Genomic DNA, 17,773 nt, shown 5'->3' on the forward strand with positions numbered 1-17,773 from the left:
AGAGACACCCTTTTAAATACTGTAAATTTTGAACTGATACTGTCTGAAATGCTGCTTATCTAATGAAAATAGTCCCAGAGCACATGTGCTTTGTGGTTTAGAGTGCTGTAGTTAGACATAAAAGAACATCCTTGGAGAATTTTTTGACTGAAGCAAGCTTGCTTACTTTTGACAGCTTCAAACAACTACTAGATGTTTACAAAGATCAAGGCACATTGGGTGTGAGGGACTGACATTTTAAGTGGCTCCTGGCAAGCACTGAAGTTATAAAATGTATTTAAATATGCGTATATATATTGCCATAACCAGAAAACACACACACACACACATCTCAAATCAGTAGAAAGCTAATGTGTGTTGCTGACAATGCAACCCAGTCTTCCTCTCTCCTTCTCAGCAAGGGGAAGGAAGTCTATTAAAAAGAGCTACGACGAAAACCAAGATTTTTAAAAGATCAAGTGAAACAGTGGTCATTAGTTAATAAAAAACAAACAAAGATGCGGCAATGTAATATTTGCCTTAGAATTGGAAAAAATGCATCACCTCTCCAGTGCTTTAGCAATTAGATCAATCACTGGCTACGTTTACGTGCAACCAAATTATACGTTAGTAGGCTAATCGGATTGACGGCTCAGCCGGACTGAAAAGCCTTCATGTAAAGACCTTAAATCGATCCGAATGAAACTGCGATCGGATTGAAAGAGGTGGTTTATTCCTTTTCTAATCCGATCGAGAGAACATGTAAACACTTGATCGGATTGAAACCGAAACTGAAAGGACTGCGAATGTGCAATGACGTTGAAATAGCGTAATGACGTATGACGCTCGGAACAAGCTGTTCTTCCCGTTGAATTAAAAGTGTCATATAAATGAGTGTCCCATCATTCTAAAATGATCCTTTCCCTCTGTGTCTGTGAAGTGGAGCAGGACAACATCCCACCAGTCCACCAATCCCACCGGGCATTTTTACTGTGTGATGATAAGCAGCAAGGCACAACGGTTCATATGCTCTTTTACTCCAAATTATGACCAGAAATGGATAAATATTAAAGGAACCGTTTGTAAGAAATGTATCTCAATTAATCATAAAGTGGCCCTGATATGTCACTAGACATTAAGAAATCATGTTCATTTCAAATACTTATATCACTGACAACAGTAGTCCGGCCAGGATATTGTCATTTAAAAGTGAAGTTGCAGCCCTCAACTGATGTTGATGTTGTCATGTTGTGTTTTGGCCTGATGCGCCACCCTCCACCTATCTACCAATCACGAAGTCAGTAGTGTTTCGGCATCCGGGTTGCCAGCTCTGCTCTAGATACCACAGCTGCAGCTACAAACGTGTCGGATAAAAAATGTCTAACGTTACGAAACCTAAAAGACCTCGTTATGAATCCGAAATACGCAAACCATCTCTCATGAAGCATAAACATAATGAACAGAAAAAAAACGTACTGTGTAGGACTCGTCACTTGCCATTGGAAGCTCCTTGTAGCAGCCTATGTTCCTGCTGGATCCTGCAGCCTAACTGGCAACCTCGAGTCAGGGGGGAGGGGGAGGGGATACACCGCTCTACAGTAATTTGAAAGTGATTGCAGTACCAGTTTTGGCCACAATCTTACATACGGTTCCTTTAAGTCTGCTGTTTAAAACAAATAAAGAACTGTAGGGCTGAGCAGATATGGGCAGAACTATTTACTGCCCTAATGCTTCAGAAATCCTTTTAAAGGTATACATGTGAATTAAACGTGGCACAATGGCCTTCATCATCACAGTATGCTAATGCCTATATAGTGCAAGGGAGTTCATCAATATGCTGATATTGAGGACTGTTGGGCACTCCAGGCACAGGATGGTTCTGTCGGGAGAAACAGAATAATTTGCACCTCACTGGCACGTCTGAACCATTTGCTTCACAGGACATATGCTTTCAACTACATACTGTTTACTTACTAGTGTGTTCTAATATGTAATTATGCCATGTTTGGGCTCATCTGACAGCTTATAAACTGAAATGAAAGGTGGTGAACTTAATAGAGATATTAAAGTATCCTAATGTACAATCTAGGTACTATTACTTAAACATACATTGAGGAGAATATGTTAATGTTCTTCTCCCCCTCTTGATCACCACACATTTGCCTCATCTTTTGGTTTCTTGTCGGTCAGTTTTGGTGTTGGCATTCCACTCATGTTTAACAATGCTTTGCTCAGGGTATAAGAAGGAAAGGTAACTGTTGATCTTGGAGAAAGGCTTTAACCCTGCCACTCCCGCACACTGGTGTGTAACCTCATACTACAAGAAAGGCTTTTACACAAGGCTTCAGCACAACAGTGCATTAGGCTATTTGTTACAACTACGTTTTCTATACAGTATGTTGTTCCATTCTACTGTCTGTATTTTTAAATGTAACTTAACTTTGCCTGCTTTAAAGGCTTTGAGAATCTTTTATCACTGATTATGCTGAAAGCAAAGTGATTATAACTTTCGTTATCTAAACGTTCAGGTTAAATCCTACGTTTTCCTATCAGTTCTAAGAAAGACCTTTAAAGAATAAGAGGTTAAAGAATAACAACAACTTTAATGGAGTCAGATGAATTATATTGGAGCCAGATAAATATTTGAATTATACACGTCATCCTTCAACTGCCTTTTGTTCCGATTATTGGTTCAAAATAGCAGCGTAAGCTTCCAGGCTTACAGAACCAATGTAGGAGAATAGTTATGCGCAAACAGCAGGAAACTATGTATATTTGTGCAGTGTGCGCATGTAAAAAATTATACCGATTTGAAGCTTGTGACATATAAACGCTCACATCAACCCGATCACATGTTTAGCACTCATGTAAACACTACGTTCAAATTCATAAAAGTTGTGCATGTAAAGGTAGCCAGTGTTCCTTAGGATGACAATGACATCATTTCCTTTGTCTGTACTTAATGTCTCAGATGAATTTCTACATAATTTGCGGGCAGCTCAATCCAAATAGCACCTTGACTAGTGACACTATGCTGTTATCTGTCCTCGTATAATAGTCAACTTCCTTTCCTTTACAGGCAGTAGTCAAACCACATACAAAAGATTAACAAGCGATAGAGGATGCTTAGCAAACCTTAAACCACGGTTGCGTCAAGGGTGAATCTCTTTGAGGACTGAGTAAACAAGATGAACTGTCAATCAATATAATTTTAGAAACATATATACAGTAGTATGAAAAAAGTAGTGGTTCAAAAAAGTTCATCAAAGTTGTCCTGACAAGAACGGGTATTGTTTTGAAAGGTTGATGAAAGGTTCTGATCCACTTCAAATGTTGACTATTGTGTGTATATATATATATATATATATATATATATAGTAATCCGAATGATCTGGGCTGCGTTTCTCAAAAGCATTGTAAGCTAAGTTGATCATATTAGAGACCATTGGGGGCAATGGTTCTACAATCTACTTACGCAGCCCTGATTAGAACATTTAAATTATGCAATTTTCTACAATCTTATCCTGTTTATTTAAACTACAAGAGCATTGCAAAAAGGGGGTGCTCTAATCTTACTTGAGTGGCTGTGGAGGCCACACTAGATTAATTGCTGCAGGTCATTGATCAGAACGATGGCATTTAACCTCAGTTACTGGTCCATATCAGAGCACTACCTCACAGTTGCCTGCCTTAAATTCTCTTAAGTTAAACATCAGCTGTTGACAAAAGGAGTAGGTAAGAGATCTCCACTGTCAGCTTAAAATGATCAAGAGCTCTTGGAATGTGGTCCTGTGTGATAAAATGAAATACTGTGCTTGCCTTTACTGCCGAATGCATTGCAGAATTTGTAGTGACTGCACCTTGTTATGTCTACCTATTGCAGTTAAAAAAAAAAGGGGGGTAAGGAGTAGGATGATCTATCTCATTCAGGCTTGTTGGGCAATTCCTGAACAGCTGGACCAGTAGAAAGTTCAGCCAAAGTGCTGTTGTTTTTACACTTGTAGAGCATGTGCTCTTTGCTTATGACTCAGATATGAGATCTGTGTCTTGTGCTCAAATTGCTTTTTATAATCCTCTCATTTGTTTTCTACCCACAGGAGGGCCTTTCCTGAGCCTTGATTCCAGCTTGATTCCCTTAAAGGGTAAGGTGAGACGGGAAAGATGACGTCCTTACACAGTGTGGGCCTAGTATTGGTGGAGTTTGAATATGAATATGAGGGCCGGGATGGCCACATGGTGTCCATTAAACCCAACGAGCGCTACATCCTCCTGGACAAAACAAACGATCATTGGTGGCATGTGCGCAAAGATGAACGAGCCAAGCCATTTTACATCCCTGCTAATTATGTAAAAGAGCTTCCACCCAACATCCCTTCACCTCTGGACTTAAGAGAGCCTCCAGCCCCTGACGTGAGGCCTGCGGTGCCTGACCTCACAGAGATACGCAAACCAGACGAGGTGACAATTAGACTTCGCTCCAAAGGGAATTACAAGACAGAAAACCGCATGTCGACATTTGGTGTTCCTTTGGATTTGCATGAGCCCCCTTCTTACAAACATGGCAGACCTTCAGATTCTCTCCTCTCCCTGAACACGGTTTCTGCCTCAGATTCTTCACAGCAGAAGAAGAGGATGAGTCAAGCTACCAATCTGCTGTTCGGCTCTCGCACTGCTCCAGCTGAAACAGCGACTGATAAGTTCAGAGTTCCCAGCTTCAGCCCAGCCGACCCCGTCCATAGACCTACCCCTGCCAAACCTGTGGAGCTCCCTGTCATCAAGAACCTAAATGAGACCAGGCCTCACAGGAAGTCTCCAGAGCTGGAATCCCCAATAGAGCCTGAAAGTGAAAGTTCCAGTTCAGAACCACTGCCATCACCAGACTCTGAGAATATTTATGAATCCATATCGGACCTGAATCTAGACCTGTTGTCACTGACTGACAAAGCACCTGATGGATTGCCAAACCCTCAGACCAACTCTTCATGCTCACCTCCAACAATAAAGGTACAGTTTTAACTGTTTGTTTTTAAGTGTTGCGCCCCATTCAGAATTGAATTGGTAATGTATTTTAGATTTGTATTCCTTTCCAGAATTTAAATTGAGGAGGATTGAAATTAATTCAAATTCAAATTCATATAACTGCAATAAGTGTAATTTTAAATTAAGTCAAATTAACGTAAAGTTAAAAAAGGTATTTAAGTTTGAAGACCACATATGCCTTGCAGGTAACAGCCTTTATCGCGCTAGTAAATAGAAATAAGAATGCATGTTTTCAAATCCTCTTGTGGCATTGGTCTTCAAAATTTCACTTTTGACAGTTACTTAAATGATACTGACCTTTTTCTGTACAGGTAGATTTGATAAATGTGAACAATCTTTTGAGCACATTGACAGCATTGCCTTTCAGATGTACTATAATGTTATTTCAAGTTTCTGTTTTTTATCTTTCTAAGAGAAAAGTTAGCTTTTTATATTTTTGATCCATTTCTATTGTAGAACAAAATAAGTGTTGTATTTGATTACATAATGACTTTTGACCTTTAAACTGTATATTTTTGACAAATAGAGTATTTCTGCATAGCAGGATTGTTAAGCAACAGAGCATAAATCCTTATGAGGAAAAGCAGTAGAACAGACAGCGTGTATCAAAGGAAATGTTTGGCCATGTTATCAAATTGGGCCACAGGGAGGCGATGTTGCCATGCTGCATAAAGTGTAGTACATGTTTTTTTTCCCGTTAAGAATCGAGTTTTGAATGATAATAAAAATAAAAATAAAAATAAAAATAATAATAATAATAATAATAATATTATGTTTAATTTATATAGCACCTTTTCCAAGCTCAAGGATGCAAACATTAAGTGTACAGTACAGTTTCAGCATTACCCCAAATCATACAGAACATTGACACAGCCATGATCTTGATGCGATCAAGTCACCATTAATGAGACATTTTGTCCACTAAAGAAGTAGTTACTCAGCTGTTTTGGAGCCAGATGAAATAAAGCACAGAAAACAACGGGAAATAAAGGTCACTACACAATAAGGCCTTCCTATATGACATCAGAACAGGATATTACAGCCTTTCCTATAGTGAGGGATGGATATAGTGAAGTAAAGCTTCAAAGTTTTACCATTTGAAAGACAATCTATAGACACTCTCAAACTTATGCCATCATGCATCATGTGTGCATAACATTATCCAATGATAGTCCCGACCCTGTTAACTGACAAACTGTATCCGAAGAAAACATTCCAAATTCAGTTTCTTTTTCTGTTCGCATTCACTATGTAATGCAATCGTGTCTCATTACAGCTTGTAAGGGCGCCCATCCCTTTTTTTTTTCATGTGCGTGAACACATTTTAGAGTTTTGAGTTCAGTTAATAAGAGCTACAGGGCATGTCACAACAGGGTTAGGTTTTATTTTATGTAGTGAGGCATCTCACTTCCAGCAGGTAATGTTTTCAGTCAAAATCATACCTGAAATATAATGAGAAAATATTCCTAATATTTTATTAGACAATATTCCTAACAGTACAGTAAAAAAGTATAATTTAGCTTTTTGCATTTTAAAGGGAACATGTTCATCTCCTGAGACACTGTTAACACAGATCTCTGGATCGGAGTCAGGCTTGGTGTTGTAGCTGCAAGGTTACTATTGTTTGCACAGATGCTTTCAGCTTCTCCGTTTCAAAAACAGTAAATGATCCTGAAGATCACTGAAATTTGGCAAAAAGCAAGGCAGGGAGAGAGAGAGATAAAGACTGAGAATGAAAGAGAAAGGTTTTTGTTCTCATGGTCTCATTCTCTGTTACTTTGGTAATTCAAATAACTTTATCAAAAAGCCACTGAAACATTGAAACTAGGGGAGAGAGAGAGAGCGAGAGCGAGAGAGAGATGGAGAGTGAGAGTGAAAGAGAGAGAGGCTTTTGGCTTACTTTTTAAAGAAATAACTTTCTAAGAATATATATTTAATATAAAATGTTCATATTCATTTCAGTTTCACCACAAAGCATTTTTTTTCAAAATTCCAGGGAAAGTTCACTCTCATGTTCTCAGTTTCTCTGAACTTTACCTCATTCCAAAGAATTTGAGTTATACAGTGCCAACAAATCTTTTTTTGTCCTTTCATTAAATATCCCAAGAAATAAATGAATTCAGTGAGTGTCGGTTCCATTCTTGTTTGGGAATAGCTTGGAATTTGTTTGGAAAGAAGGGGAGAGGCACAGCGGGAGTGGAGCTCTCAGTGCACCTGTATCAGGTTTCAAAGCCATTGTTAGTCTGTCTACATCAGTGTACATGACGAATGTTTCACACAAAACCAGTACTGTGTGAAGCTTCGGTTCTGAAGGTCCTCAGATGACTTCATGCGTCTATCCACCTTATTTTTCAACGCGGAAGTAAGGTGTTTTCTGTGAATGTGCAAGACTTTCGATTCATTAGCTGCTAGAAAATAACGAGAAGAATATATCAAAGTAAACTGTAAAACTGTTCGTGCTACAAACCAGCATGTTTATAATTAAGACATAGGCCTACATTAAAATAATACGGTAATAAATACCATTTGCAATATCAAACAGCATAATGAGCTGTTTTGTAAATAACTTGAAAGCAAATGACACAGAAAGCCAGACACATTACAATTACAAATACCAGAAAAATAAGGTGGATTATATTAAACACTTAAAATGTTTCTTTAATGACTGCAAAGTCAAGGTACATGGTTGTTGTCACCATATTTTAAGAATGATGCTCAATTCAGGTATTGAGGAATACACATAGGCATTTGTAATCACTATAGGCTCACTTTTACTGCTTTTAGCTATGTGTGTAGGCTAGGCAATTGTACCTCTATTATTTGTCTATGGCAACAACCATGAGAACAGATGACAGCTGGTCCATTCCTGCTAAAATGCCCCTCCTCAGCCACCAGAACGTTTACAAAACAAAGGAGGAGTTCTTCCTGAAGGCCTCCAAATCTCATTTTACTGCTTAAAACCCAAACAAGTTAAGAACAGCTCCCACCCTAACCCACACCACAGGCACTGTGAAACCCCAGCAAACCGTGTCCTCTCCTCTGACCCTGAGCGTGACAGATGGCCGGTAAACTGCGAAGAGCTAAATGGAGGAATACACGTATAGGCTAATACACCACTTTCGTTTTACACCGTGTAAACCATAAAACGCTGTAAGTGTGGTAGAGAAAGAGTTAAAAAACGAAGGTGGGTCGACTCGACGCTCCCTTAAACTTGTTGTGTGGTAGTTTACCTGCACGGGCGCCGCTGGCTCCAGGGAGGCGGACTTGACTCTCTGCTAGGAGTCGGAGAAACAGGTGAGATTCATCGAAACCGTCCGAATCAAATACAGGTATTATTATACCTAATAGGCCTACTATAAGGTAGAACTTAACTGATTCGCGCGGTTTTTAGACAGCTACGTTGTAAGTCATACAGGTTCGCGAGACTACACTGGAGCTTGTGTATATGGGATATTGTCAGTTTTTGTTTGTGTTGTGCTTTTCACAGTACATTGTTGTATGCAGCCTATGCGTTATAGGCTACTTTTTTTTTCTTCTTTTTTTTATTGGAAATTTACGGATAAAAATAAAAAGTGGACTTTAGGTCCACGCCTTGTTTTACCATGAACGTGGACATTATTGCTGTTAAATTATTACCATGCTGTGTAAGTGTAGCCTGTATTTATATAATGTTTTTTTTTTTTTTTTTTTTTAGATAGGATAATCAATTATCACTATTCATCATTGATTAATGTAAATACTAAAACTGTCTATTTCCAGGTTAAAATGATTAGTTTGGTTTAAACCTGTTGTCCTATATAATATTAATATTTAAAAGAAAGCTATAGGCTAGTATTTATCTAAAATTATTGCAAAAAAGCTTGAGAGCTTTTGTAGACCCCAGTTAGTGGTGTGCTTTACCTTTAAGGTGACTCAACAACAGCCAGCATAAAAGAGCAGCTTTGTTGTGGGTGTGCACGTTCTGAAGCTACTAAAAAACATATTTTCTCGATCTTCTGTTTTCTTTTTTGTATTTTTTCTTTGAGAATTGTTGCGTCTTTTCCCTCTGCTCGGTCATTTCTTTTTGTCTCTCACACTTACACACACAAACTCATAGACCGTCCTGTTTTGCCTTGCTTGAGTGGAGCTATTATGAGCAGATAAAGCTACTTTCTCTCTGAAGTGAACTGCAGTGATAAGCTGTAAATCAGGATTTCATTGATTGATTGATTGATTGATTGATTGATTGATAATATTTGTGCAGATTGTATATTTAAAGCCCTTGTTTTGGGGTTTACTCAGAAGTTGCTGCCGCTTTTGGATATGATTTATCCAAGTTTATCCAAGTTTAGCTTTGTGTCCTCAAAACTTTAGATAATTATTATTTACCTGCGTTTAAACTTTGACAGGGTTGATACACTCACAAATGTATCTGACCTAATGAATCAGTGTCCACGTGATTTATTTTGTGACTAATAGTTGTGTCATCTGGTTTGGCATGAATTCCATTACTTTTATTCATGTATATATTCATTTAGGTTTGCTTTTAGTAAGACCTAAGTGATCAGCAGTTTAAAGGATATGGACTTGGTTTGATTCCTGGTTTCTGTTATTGTTTGTTGCAAAAGGAAGAAGAACTGCTCGATAACTGAATGATCAAGAATGGGGTCAAATTACACTGGAATGTCACGTCATAAGACTATTCTGAGACTTTAGGCAACATAAATGATTAACCAAACATCCCACTTGGTGAACATTGATTTTCAGCAGTGTACTGTATGTTGACAGTAGTTCATGGGTTATTTAAATGAAATATGTTTACCTGTAACCTGAGGGATTTTGATTATTTAAAAATCAGTGTTAGTCATTATAGATTTTTTTTTCTTCTCTAAAACATGAATGTAAACCACACAATGGTAATGCAGTTAATGTGGACTTTTGTCCCTCTTGAACCTTTCAACACTTTATTGGCCTGTGTGTGTCAGTGTGGAGTCAAAACGAGACCTGGCACAAAAACTAACAAACTCAAATTCAGTTTCCTTGACACCAATGCTAGTAAACTGTTTATCTTTGAATAAAACTACCAGTACAATTATTTTTACATTGTTTGCCTGTGCAAAACATCCCACCACACTATCACAGATCTTGCTCAGATCCCTCATTCAGTGTAAGCCTATGAGATTTTTGGACATAGTTTTGAAATTGTTTGCATAGATAAGTTATACCACCTCTCCTCAAGCCAAACAGTGTTATATATGAGTTACATGTACATACCTTGAGTTAGGGGTTTAAAAACATCCCTAAAATATGACCAGTAGTAATAGTCTGTGAGTTGAGTTAAATCTGGCCTGTTCTCACTGTTTGTTAACTTGATGATTCTGACAATGCTGATACAGATCCATAGGGCCATCTTTAAAGTGAAATCAGGCTTTTGAGGTTTTATTTGAATGACAAAACACAGCCTGTGATCTCTTACCGCTTGATTTGATTACTCCAGAAGTCTGTCTCACCCAGTTTTTTGCACATAGGAAAGAGGAAGTAATGGGGAGACTAAGTTTGTGATTTCTGTTTGCAAGCACTACTTCCCCTATTGGAATGACGGGGCTTTGCATACACTAAAGCGTACTTGAAACGTTAAAACGTCAAATTGCAAATATCTGCATTTATAGCTTTGGTTTCACTTCAAACGGTTGATTGTTGTCCATGTAACCTTTTGACGGATCACAGGATGTTTACTGAGCCTATATGATTGTTTGTTTATTTTAATTAGCATTACTCCACCTCAAGAGGAAATGATAGTCCCTCCACCCACAGCAGTTAGTTTGTGTTCCCATTTGAGCTTTCTGTGTTTGTATGTGCACTCAAACATGCGTGTTGGACCCTCAGGAGATCCCCTTTGGCTTTCCTGTCAAATAATCTGATATGCCCTTCCCCTAAAGCCTGATGTTAATTCGCAATTTCTGTGAATCTCTGCTCGCTGTATACCTGCTGATAATGTACTGAGCTGAGCTGTAGTTCGGCGGAAAAGCGTTTCCAGATTTTGTGGTGTTTTGAAACTCTCGCTCCTTTCATATGTGGTCTGAACACAGTAATTAGGGCCCGAGCACCAATGGTGACAGGACCCTACTGGAATTGCTCCGTTTATTGAGTTTTGATATGCCTTTTTTTCTGAGAGGAATTTTATTTTGATAACCATTCGGATGGAAGTGAAAGAGGTGATCCGTAAGGCTTGCCGTACGCTTATGCCCAGACTGCAGACCTTTCTGAGGTTTCGTAAGGTAAGCGGTAAACACAAGGTAGCTTTGTGAAGCTAATGGGTTTTGTGGGATTGCTGTGTTAGATATGCAGATGATTACGTCAGTGCTTGTGAGACTACTATTGTTTGCTTAAAAGAATCTTTTGTTTACCAGATAAAGATATTCTTCTCAAAGTTTGTTACTGCTAGAGAAGAGGTGACGCGTGGTCAAATGATTTACTTTTGATGCTTTGAACTAAACCCGTAAATAAATTGTAATTGTTATTGGGTCATTCCTGTTTTCAAATCATAAAAGAGATTTTGGATGACAATATATAGCCTGCATGGAACACCAGAATTTGAATTGTAGATAATGCAAATCCATTACTTGCACTTGATAAGATATTTGCAATAGAATATAATAATGGGGTTACATAGCTTGTTCTTGCATTTGTTTTTTACAGCTTTATTTTAGGAGTTCATATGAAATTTTAAGCAGTGAGAGCAGTGTACTGCATTTTAATGTGCATGCAAAATTATTTCAAAACAAAATTATTTTAAAATTAACATGCAATTTAATGACTATGTTAATTAAGCGATTAATACATGAATGATTGTACTCAGTCACATTGCATGACTTTAAGTGAACATGATAAAGCTAAAAAGTTGCTCTGTTTACTGCATTATAAACATTTCTTCTAGGTGTCACACAGAGACAGAGTTGATTCATTTGACAGTATCTGGCAGTTATATTGGCCGTTGTCCACACTCCACCATTATGTGTGTATCAAGCTCTTCTCAAATGTCCATCGTGCAGCGGAAACCTCTGCCCGTTGTTCTGTTTTGATCTTGGCTTCCCTTCCCCAGAGAGTGTGCTGTGCTTTGGAAAACACATTATCTGGATGCATCCAAATTTTGAAAGGACATGGTTTCCAGAGAAACTTTCACTTGGACTAAACAAACACAGGCTTATATTAAGAAGGCCTGTTGTTGATGTTTATCAGACCTCGCATTGTGGATTTAAGTGAGGTTTCACAGGTGTTCGGGGTCAAAAGTCTGCAGCCATGCTATGATAGTTCTAACTCAAACTGAAGTTATGTCATATCCTCACCCCTCATGATGTTTCAAATGCATATGATGCCATTTTTTGAAGTTGGAGTTTTAGGAGTTGTCTATAGCAGAATGTCCAGGTTGCTTTTTCCCCAAACAAATCATGATTACGACTCTCAAGTATACATACTTTAAATTGTCCATACAAGTCTAGTCTATATTCTTTTATAACTCTAAATGAAGATGCAAGATAGCAAGATGAGGTGAATAATATAAAATGTTTTGGTCAAACTTTCCATTTAAGTGCAAAGATGTGTTCTGTTTGATTGAAGCTCTCCATAACAGGAGAAAAAGTGAAGGCCTAAAGATGAAAGCTGGCGAGATATTTGATTCCACATAAACGTCTTTGTGTCTTTCCTGAATCGAGGGAGTGGTTCCAGCAGGATTTTCTCCCCATAGCTCTTTGTTTTCGTCAGGTTTCTATTGATAGATCTATTGAGATGAATAATGGAAGTTCTTGCATGGGATATAGACAGATACACTCAGGTCCTAAAACTAATTTTTGCCACACCTGCCAATGTCTGGTGACTTAAGAAAATGTACCGGCCAAAAATATTTTTTACTGGCCATTAAACCGATTTTTGCAAAAAAAAGGCAGTTATGACCAGTGAAACCAGTTTAGATACCAGTGAAAAATCACAATTCTCTATTCCAATTTCACTACCACAGCTAAAACTACTAGCCTACTAATATGAATTAAAAACATTATTAAAAACAAGTAACAGTAGTTTTCAGGTAGACATTGAATTAATAAGTAATCAAATGTAAAATGACACTGGAGTAGTATTCGCTGTATAAATAAACATTGTTTAATCCTTATTGAAGGTCCAACAGTTATTCAGTCAGGAGCAGTGAGTGATTGTTTTCCTTGTCTTTTGTTGTTTGATTACCTCTACAAACAGACATTAAAGTCCGCGTGAACCGGAAGTTGCAAACGACTTTTCTCCAGTGTTGTGACGTATTTCCCAGTGAAAAGGAATATTGAACAGAGGGCAGGGTTTTACTCTAGCGCTCCTCCTCTCCATCTCTCGCTCATTACAGACTAACGATTTGAGGGGAGTGGTTAAGCGTTTCCCAAACCAAGCCATCAAACCTACGTCATCAGAGAAGGAACGCCATTCCAGACCGGAAGTAACTTTTCAAACTTTGATTAAAGATTACGACGGCAAACAATTTTCTTCTGTGTATTAACTTGCACGGATTAATTGTTCACCTCAAGACTAGTAATATGCGCTAACAAAGTAAATAGGGTCAATTTTGATTTCAGTTGGACTTTAAGACTAATGCTGCCTTCATGTGCTATTAGAAATTTCCTACTTACCGCTTCTGAAGTCGTGATTATGAACTCGTCGCATTCAAGTGCTTTGTTGTCGGAAAGAACTGGAATCATGGTGGAGACCAGGTTTACGCTTGCCTGTTTTTGGGAAAACCTTATTAAAGAGATGGTATAATGCCCTTTTCACAAGATGTCAAATATGTCTTTGATGTCCCCAGAGTGTGTATGTGAAGTTTTAGCTCAAAATACCCCACAGATATTTTTATATAGCATGTTAAAGTTGTCACTTTTTGAGGGTGAGCAAACATTTCCTTTAAATGCAAATGAGCTGCTGCTCGCAGTACAGAGGGCGGAGCTTAAACAGCTTGTGTCCTTTTACCTCACACAGACATGCCCTGAAAATTTCAACAACTTTTAGCCTTTTATGTTCAAACCGGAGTCAGATGATGTCAACATGAATCAATGATGGAGAGACTCAAGAAGTGACAATGTAGAATGCAACAGGACATTTCTGAATGGTTAGTTGATGAATTTATGTAGCTGATGTGTAGTTATCTTCTAGTCATTGATTAGCATATTCTGTCTTGATCGTGTTCAGGGGGCGGGGTTTATGTAAATGTTAGGGTTAGTGATGTCACTAACCCTGGAGGAAGCTTGTGTAGTCCCTACCAGCCGTTTTTTGTAGTCCTTAAAAAGCAATTTTTTTTAAAGCAAATATCTCCCTTTGCTTTGAACTTTGAGCATTGTAACTGTGCAGATGTTGTTTATGCTCAAACAGCAACAATACACACTAACTAAAGTTAGAAAAGTGAAATCATAATGAACCACCCCTTTATTAAAGCCAAAATGATATTTAGCATCCCATTCATTGACAACAATATAAACATTCACCACGCTATCTAGACAGCTTGCTGGCGATTCTGGAATTTTGGTTAAATACAGGCTATTTTTCGGTGTACAATATGGTTCAAATGATTATTCATATGTATGCATTACTTTAATTACAAGACAAGGCGATTGTAGCTGTTGTCACAGCAGCAATCGGTCTTCCCTCCACCATGTTTAAAGTTTATGGCACGCCCATTGTTGGGTATCACAATTATTCCCGAACTTCCCAGTAAATACAACTTGGGCGTTCAAGTCCAATTTTTAACTTGGAAACTCATATTTACGAGTTTAGCATGGTATCATGCAAAGGCAGCACAATGCAAGGATCCAAAATGCTGTTACACATGCATTGTCTTTCTCAACTGTTTACGTTCACTTAAGACATAACTGACTATGTTTACTAGAATACTTGCAATTTTTTTGTGTGAATTTGTCTGTTGAAGCGCAAGACGACGTGAAAGAGAGCTCAATTCATTATTTGCCTGCTGTCGAGACTCGGCTTTCTGGGGGTGCTTCGGATGTGTGCACACACAAAACGTTCCACACAGGGCGCGAGTAATGAATTGAGCTCCCTTTTGCGTCTTCTTGCACTTAAAGGGATAGTTCACCCAAAAATGAAAATTCTATCATTGTTTACTCACCCTCAAGTTCTTCCAAACCTGTATGAGTTTCTTTGTTCTGCTGAACACAAAGGAAGATATTTGGAAGAATGTTTGTAACCAAACAGATCTCGGTCCCCATTGACTACCATAGTATTTTTTTTTCCTACTATGGAAGTCAATGGGGACCGAGATCTGTTGATTACAAACATTCTTCCAAATATCTTCCTTTGTGTTCAGCAGAACAAAGAAACTCATACAGGTTTGGAACAACTTGAGGGTGAGTAAATGATGACAGAATTTTCATTTTTGGGTGAACTATCCCTTTAAATATTTAAATTGGCTAAGCTTAAACTTCCGTGACAATGCAGCACTGACCTGTCAACTGTCCCAAGCGTCATTCATGTTCGCCCAACATTGCATATTTAGAATTCATAAAAATATTACCGAGCAACTGGTGATTCACAGTGTTTCATACAGTATACTCACCAATGTCAATTTTTACTCCCATCTGGTGCTTGGCAAGTGTTAATTTTAGGCCCTGGATACACTCCTCACTTTGACATGATGTCATGTTAGTGTTGTGTTCCATGGGATGTGGTTTCAAATGTATAAAAGTTTACCAGTTAACTTTTGTAATGGTTTCCACTGCTTATGTGCACCACAAAATTAGAAAAGTCCAATGAAATGTTAAGGGTAATGCTTTCAATCTTTGCTACTAAAGTCAAACTATGTTAAACTCATTATTTTGGACCTTCCAAAGTAGTACATGGAACAGTTTTCTGACTGGAATTTCAATTTTTGCTTTTGGCATCTCCTTATAATTCAGTGACTTCAATTCATTTAAATATGTAATGCAACCATGAAGGTCAGTAGATGATGACCATTATATATTTTTTCATCTTTAGATGAGATTTAGTCTTGTAAAAGCAGCCATCATACCTAAAACATGTCCTCTCTCCCCCCCAGACTGAGAATGACCCCACCACTGCAGTGTACGCAAACGTTACTGACCTGAAGAAGACCATTCCTCGCCCTTCAAACTCCTCTGCCTCCACCTGTTCCTCACCCGGCATCGCTCTCAGTCCCGACACAGACTCCGCATACTCGCCCAGCTCGGCCGGATGGCAGGTCCATACTGACCACGACAGTGGTAAAGAGTACTACTACCACCCTTCCACAGGAGAGAGCAGTTGGTCTGATCCCCGTAGCCCTAACCCAGGAGCTGGTATGGAGTCTGTGACCTCCTCCATGCCTGTGTCCTCCCCATCCTCAGCTCACTCGCTGGGCTCTGACTGGGAGAAGCTTTTGGACGAGACCACTGGGAGACATTATTATTATAATCACGCTTCGAAGCAAACTTCTTGGACTGCCCCGGAGCACACAGGTCATGGCAATGAGGCGGATGAACCGGTAAGATTTTGCCTGTCTCTATATCTCTCTATCTACAATACCATTTGAAAGTAAAAAAAAGAAAAAAAAGAAATTTATCTTGTATTCAGTAAGGATGTATTAAATTAAAATGACTTTAAAACCGGCAGTTAAGACATTTATAATGTTACAAAATATTTCTATTTCGAATAGATGCTGTTCTTTTGAACTTTATATTCATCAAAGAATCCTGATCAAATGTATCCCGGTTTCCACAAACTTGTTAAGCAGCACAACTGTTTTCAACATTGATAACAATAAATGTTTCTTGGGAATACATACAGTGCTATGCATACGTTTAGACACCCATGCTAAAGTTGACTAAAAAGAGGAATAAAAAATCTTTTGGAAATTGAACTTAAATGCCTTAATTAAAAAAATTAGATTTGCATGGAGTACTTTCCATAAGATCATCTCTCAATGCAAATCAAACCAGCTATTAGGCTAACTGAAATAAAACCATGCCAATCTCTAGGTATGGTGAAGGCTATGTGATGATGTGGGGCTATTTTAATTCCAAAGGCCAAGGGAACTTTATCAGGATGCATAGTATCCTGGATCCATGAAGTAACTGGCCTTTAAAACTAAAACTAAAAATCTGCCTGCCTCTATGGGAATTTAACATAGGGGTGTCCAGACTTATGCACCCTGTATTTTAAGGAAGAACATTTATTTATTTACGATACATTATTCATTCACAAAGAAAATTGGTGTCCTTAAAGGTTGGATTTTTTTAAATTAAGGCATTAAGGTCAATTTCCAAAAGATGATTTTTTTTTTATTCCTCTTTTTAGTCAACTTTAGCATGGGTGTCTAAACGTATGCATAGCACTGTAAATGTTTCAAATCATCATATTAGAATGATCTATCTATCTATCTATCTATCTATCTATCTATCTATCTATCTATCTATGTGTTTATTCATCTTTTATTACTTTTTTGCATCCTCAGCCACCTCTTCCAGATGAGGACTACCCAGCGAATCAGCGTGAAGATTCCCTTATGTCACTTCAACTCCCTAAAGATTTTCATTTGCACCAAATCAAGCATGCCATCATCCCTAGGGCTGTTATGGACACACGTAAAGATGTCCATCTGGGCTGGACTCACTCTGTAGGGCCCGATGGAAAAAATGTCTACACAAATGAACTCACTCATGAACAGGTGATGAGGGCTTATCGGAATGATTATATTACTACAATGATCATACACTTCTAAACAGACTGTGAAAAAACT

General features: G+C 38.2%; 1 protein-coding gene across 6 annotated transcripts in view; it reads left to right on the top strand.

Annotated features, from left to right (window-relative positions):
* The window catches only part of arhgap27l (Rho GTPase activating protein 27, like), a 33,853-nt gene that overhangs the window by 3,638 nt on the left and 12,442 nt on the right, over nucleotides 1-17,773 (top strand). For all 6 annotated transcript variants that reach the window (XR_014627360.1, XM_084408753.1, XM_084408756.1 and 3 more), the window contains exons 2-4: nucleotides 4,077-4,983; nucleotides 16,076-16,519; nucleotides 17,489-17,701. Coding sequence is in view for 5 of the 6 variants with exons in the window: in XM_084408753.1 (XP_084264879.1) it covers nucleotides 4,141-4,983; nucleotides 16,076-16,519; nucleotides 17,489-17,701 (1,500 nt within the window). In the remaining variant the exon portion in view is untranslated. The remainder of the gene's footprint in view (nucleotides 1-4,076; nucleotides 4,984-16,075; nucleotides 16,520-17,488; nucleotides 17,702-17,773) is intronic.

Source organism: Rutilus rutilus, assembly GCF_951802725.1.
Source record: "Rutilus rutilus genome assembly, chromosome: 1".
Taxonomy (NCBI): Eukaryota; Metazoa; Chordata; class Actinopteri; order Cypriniformes; family Leuciscidae; genus Rutilus; species Rutilus rutilus.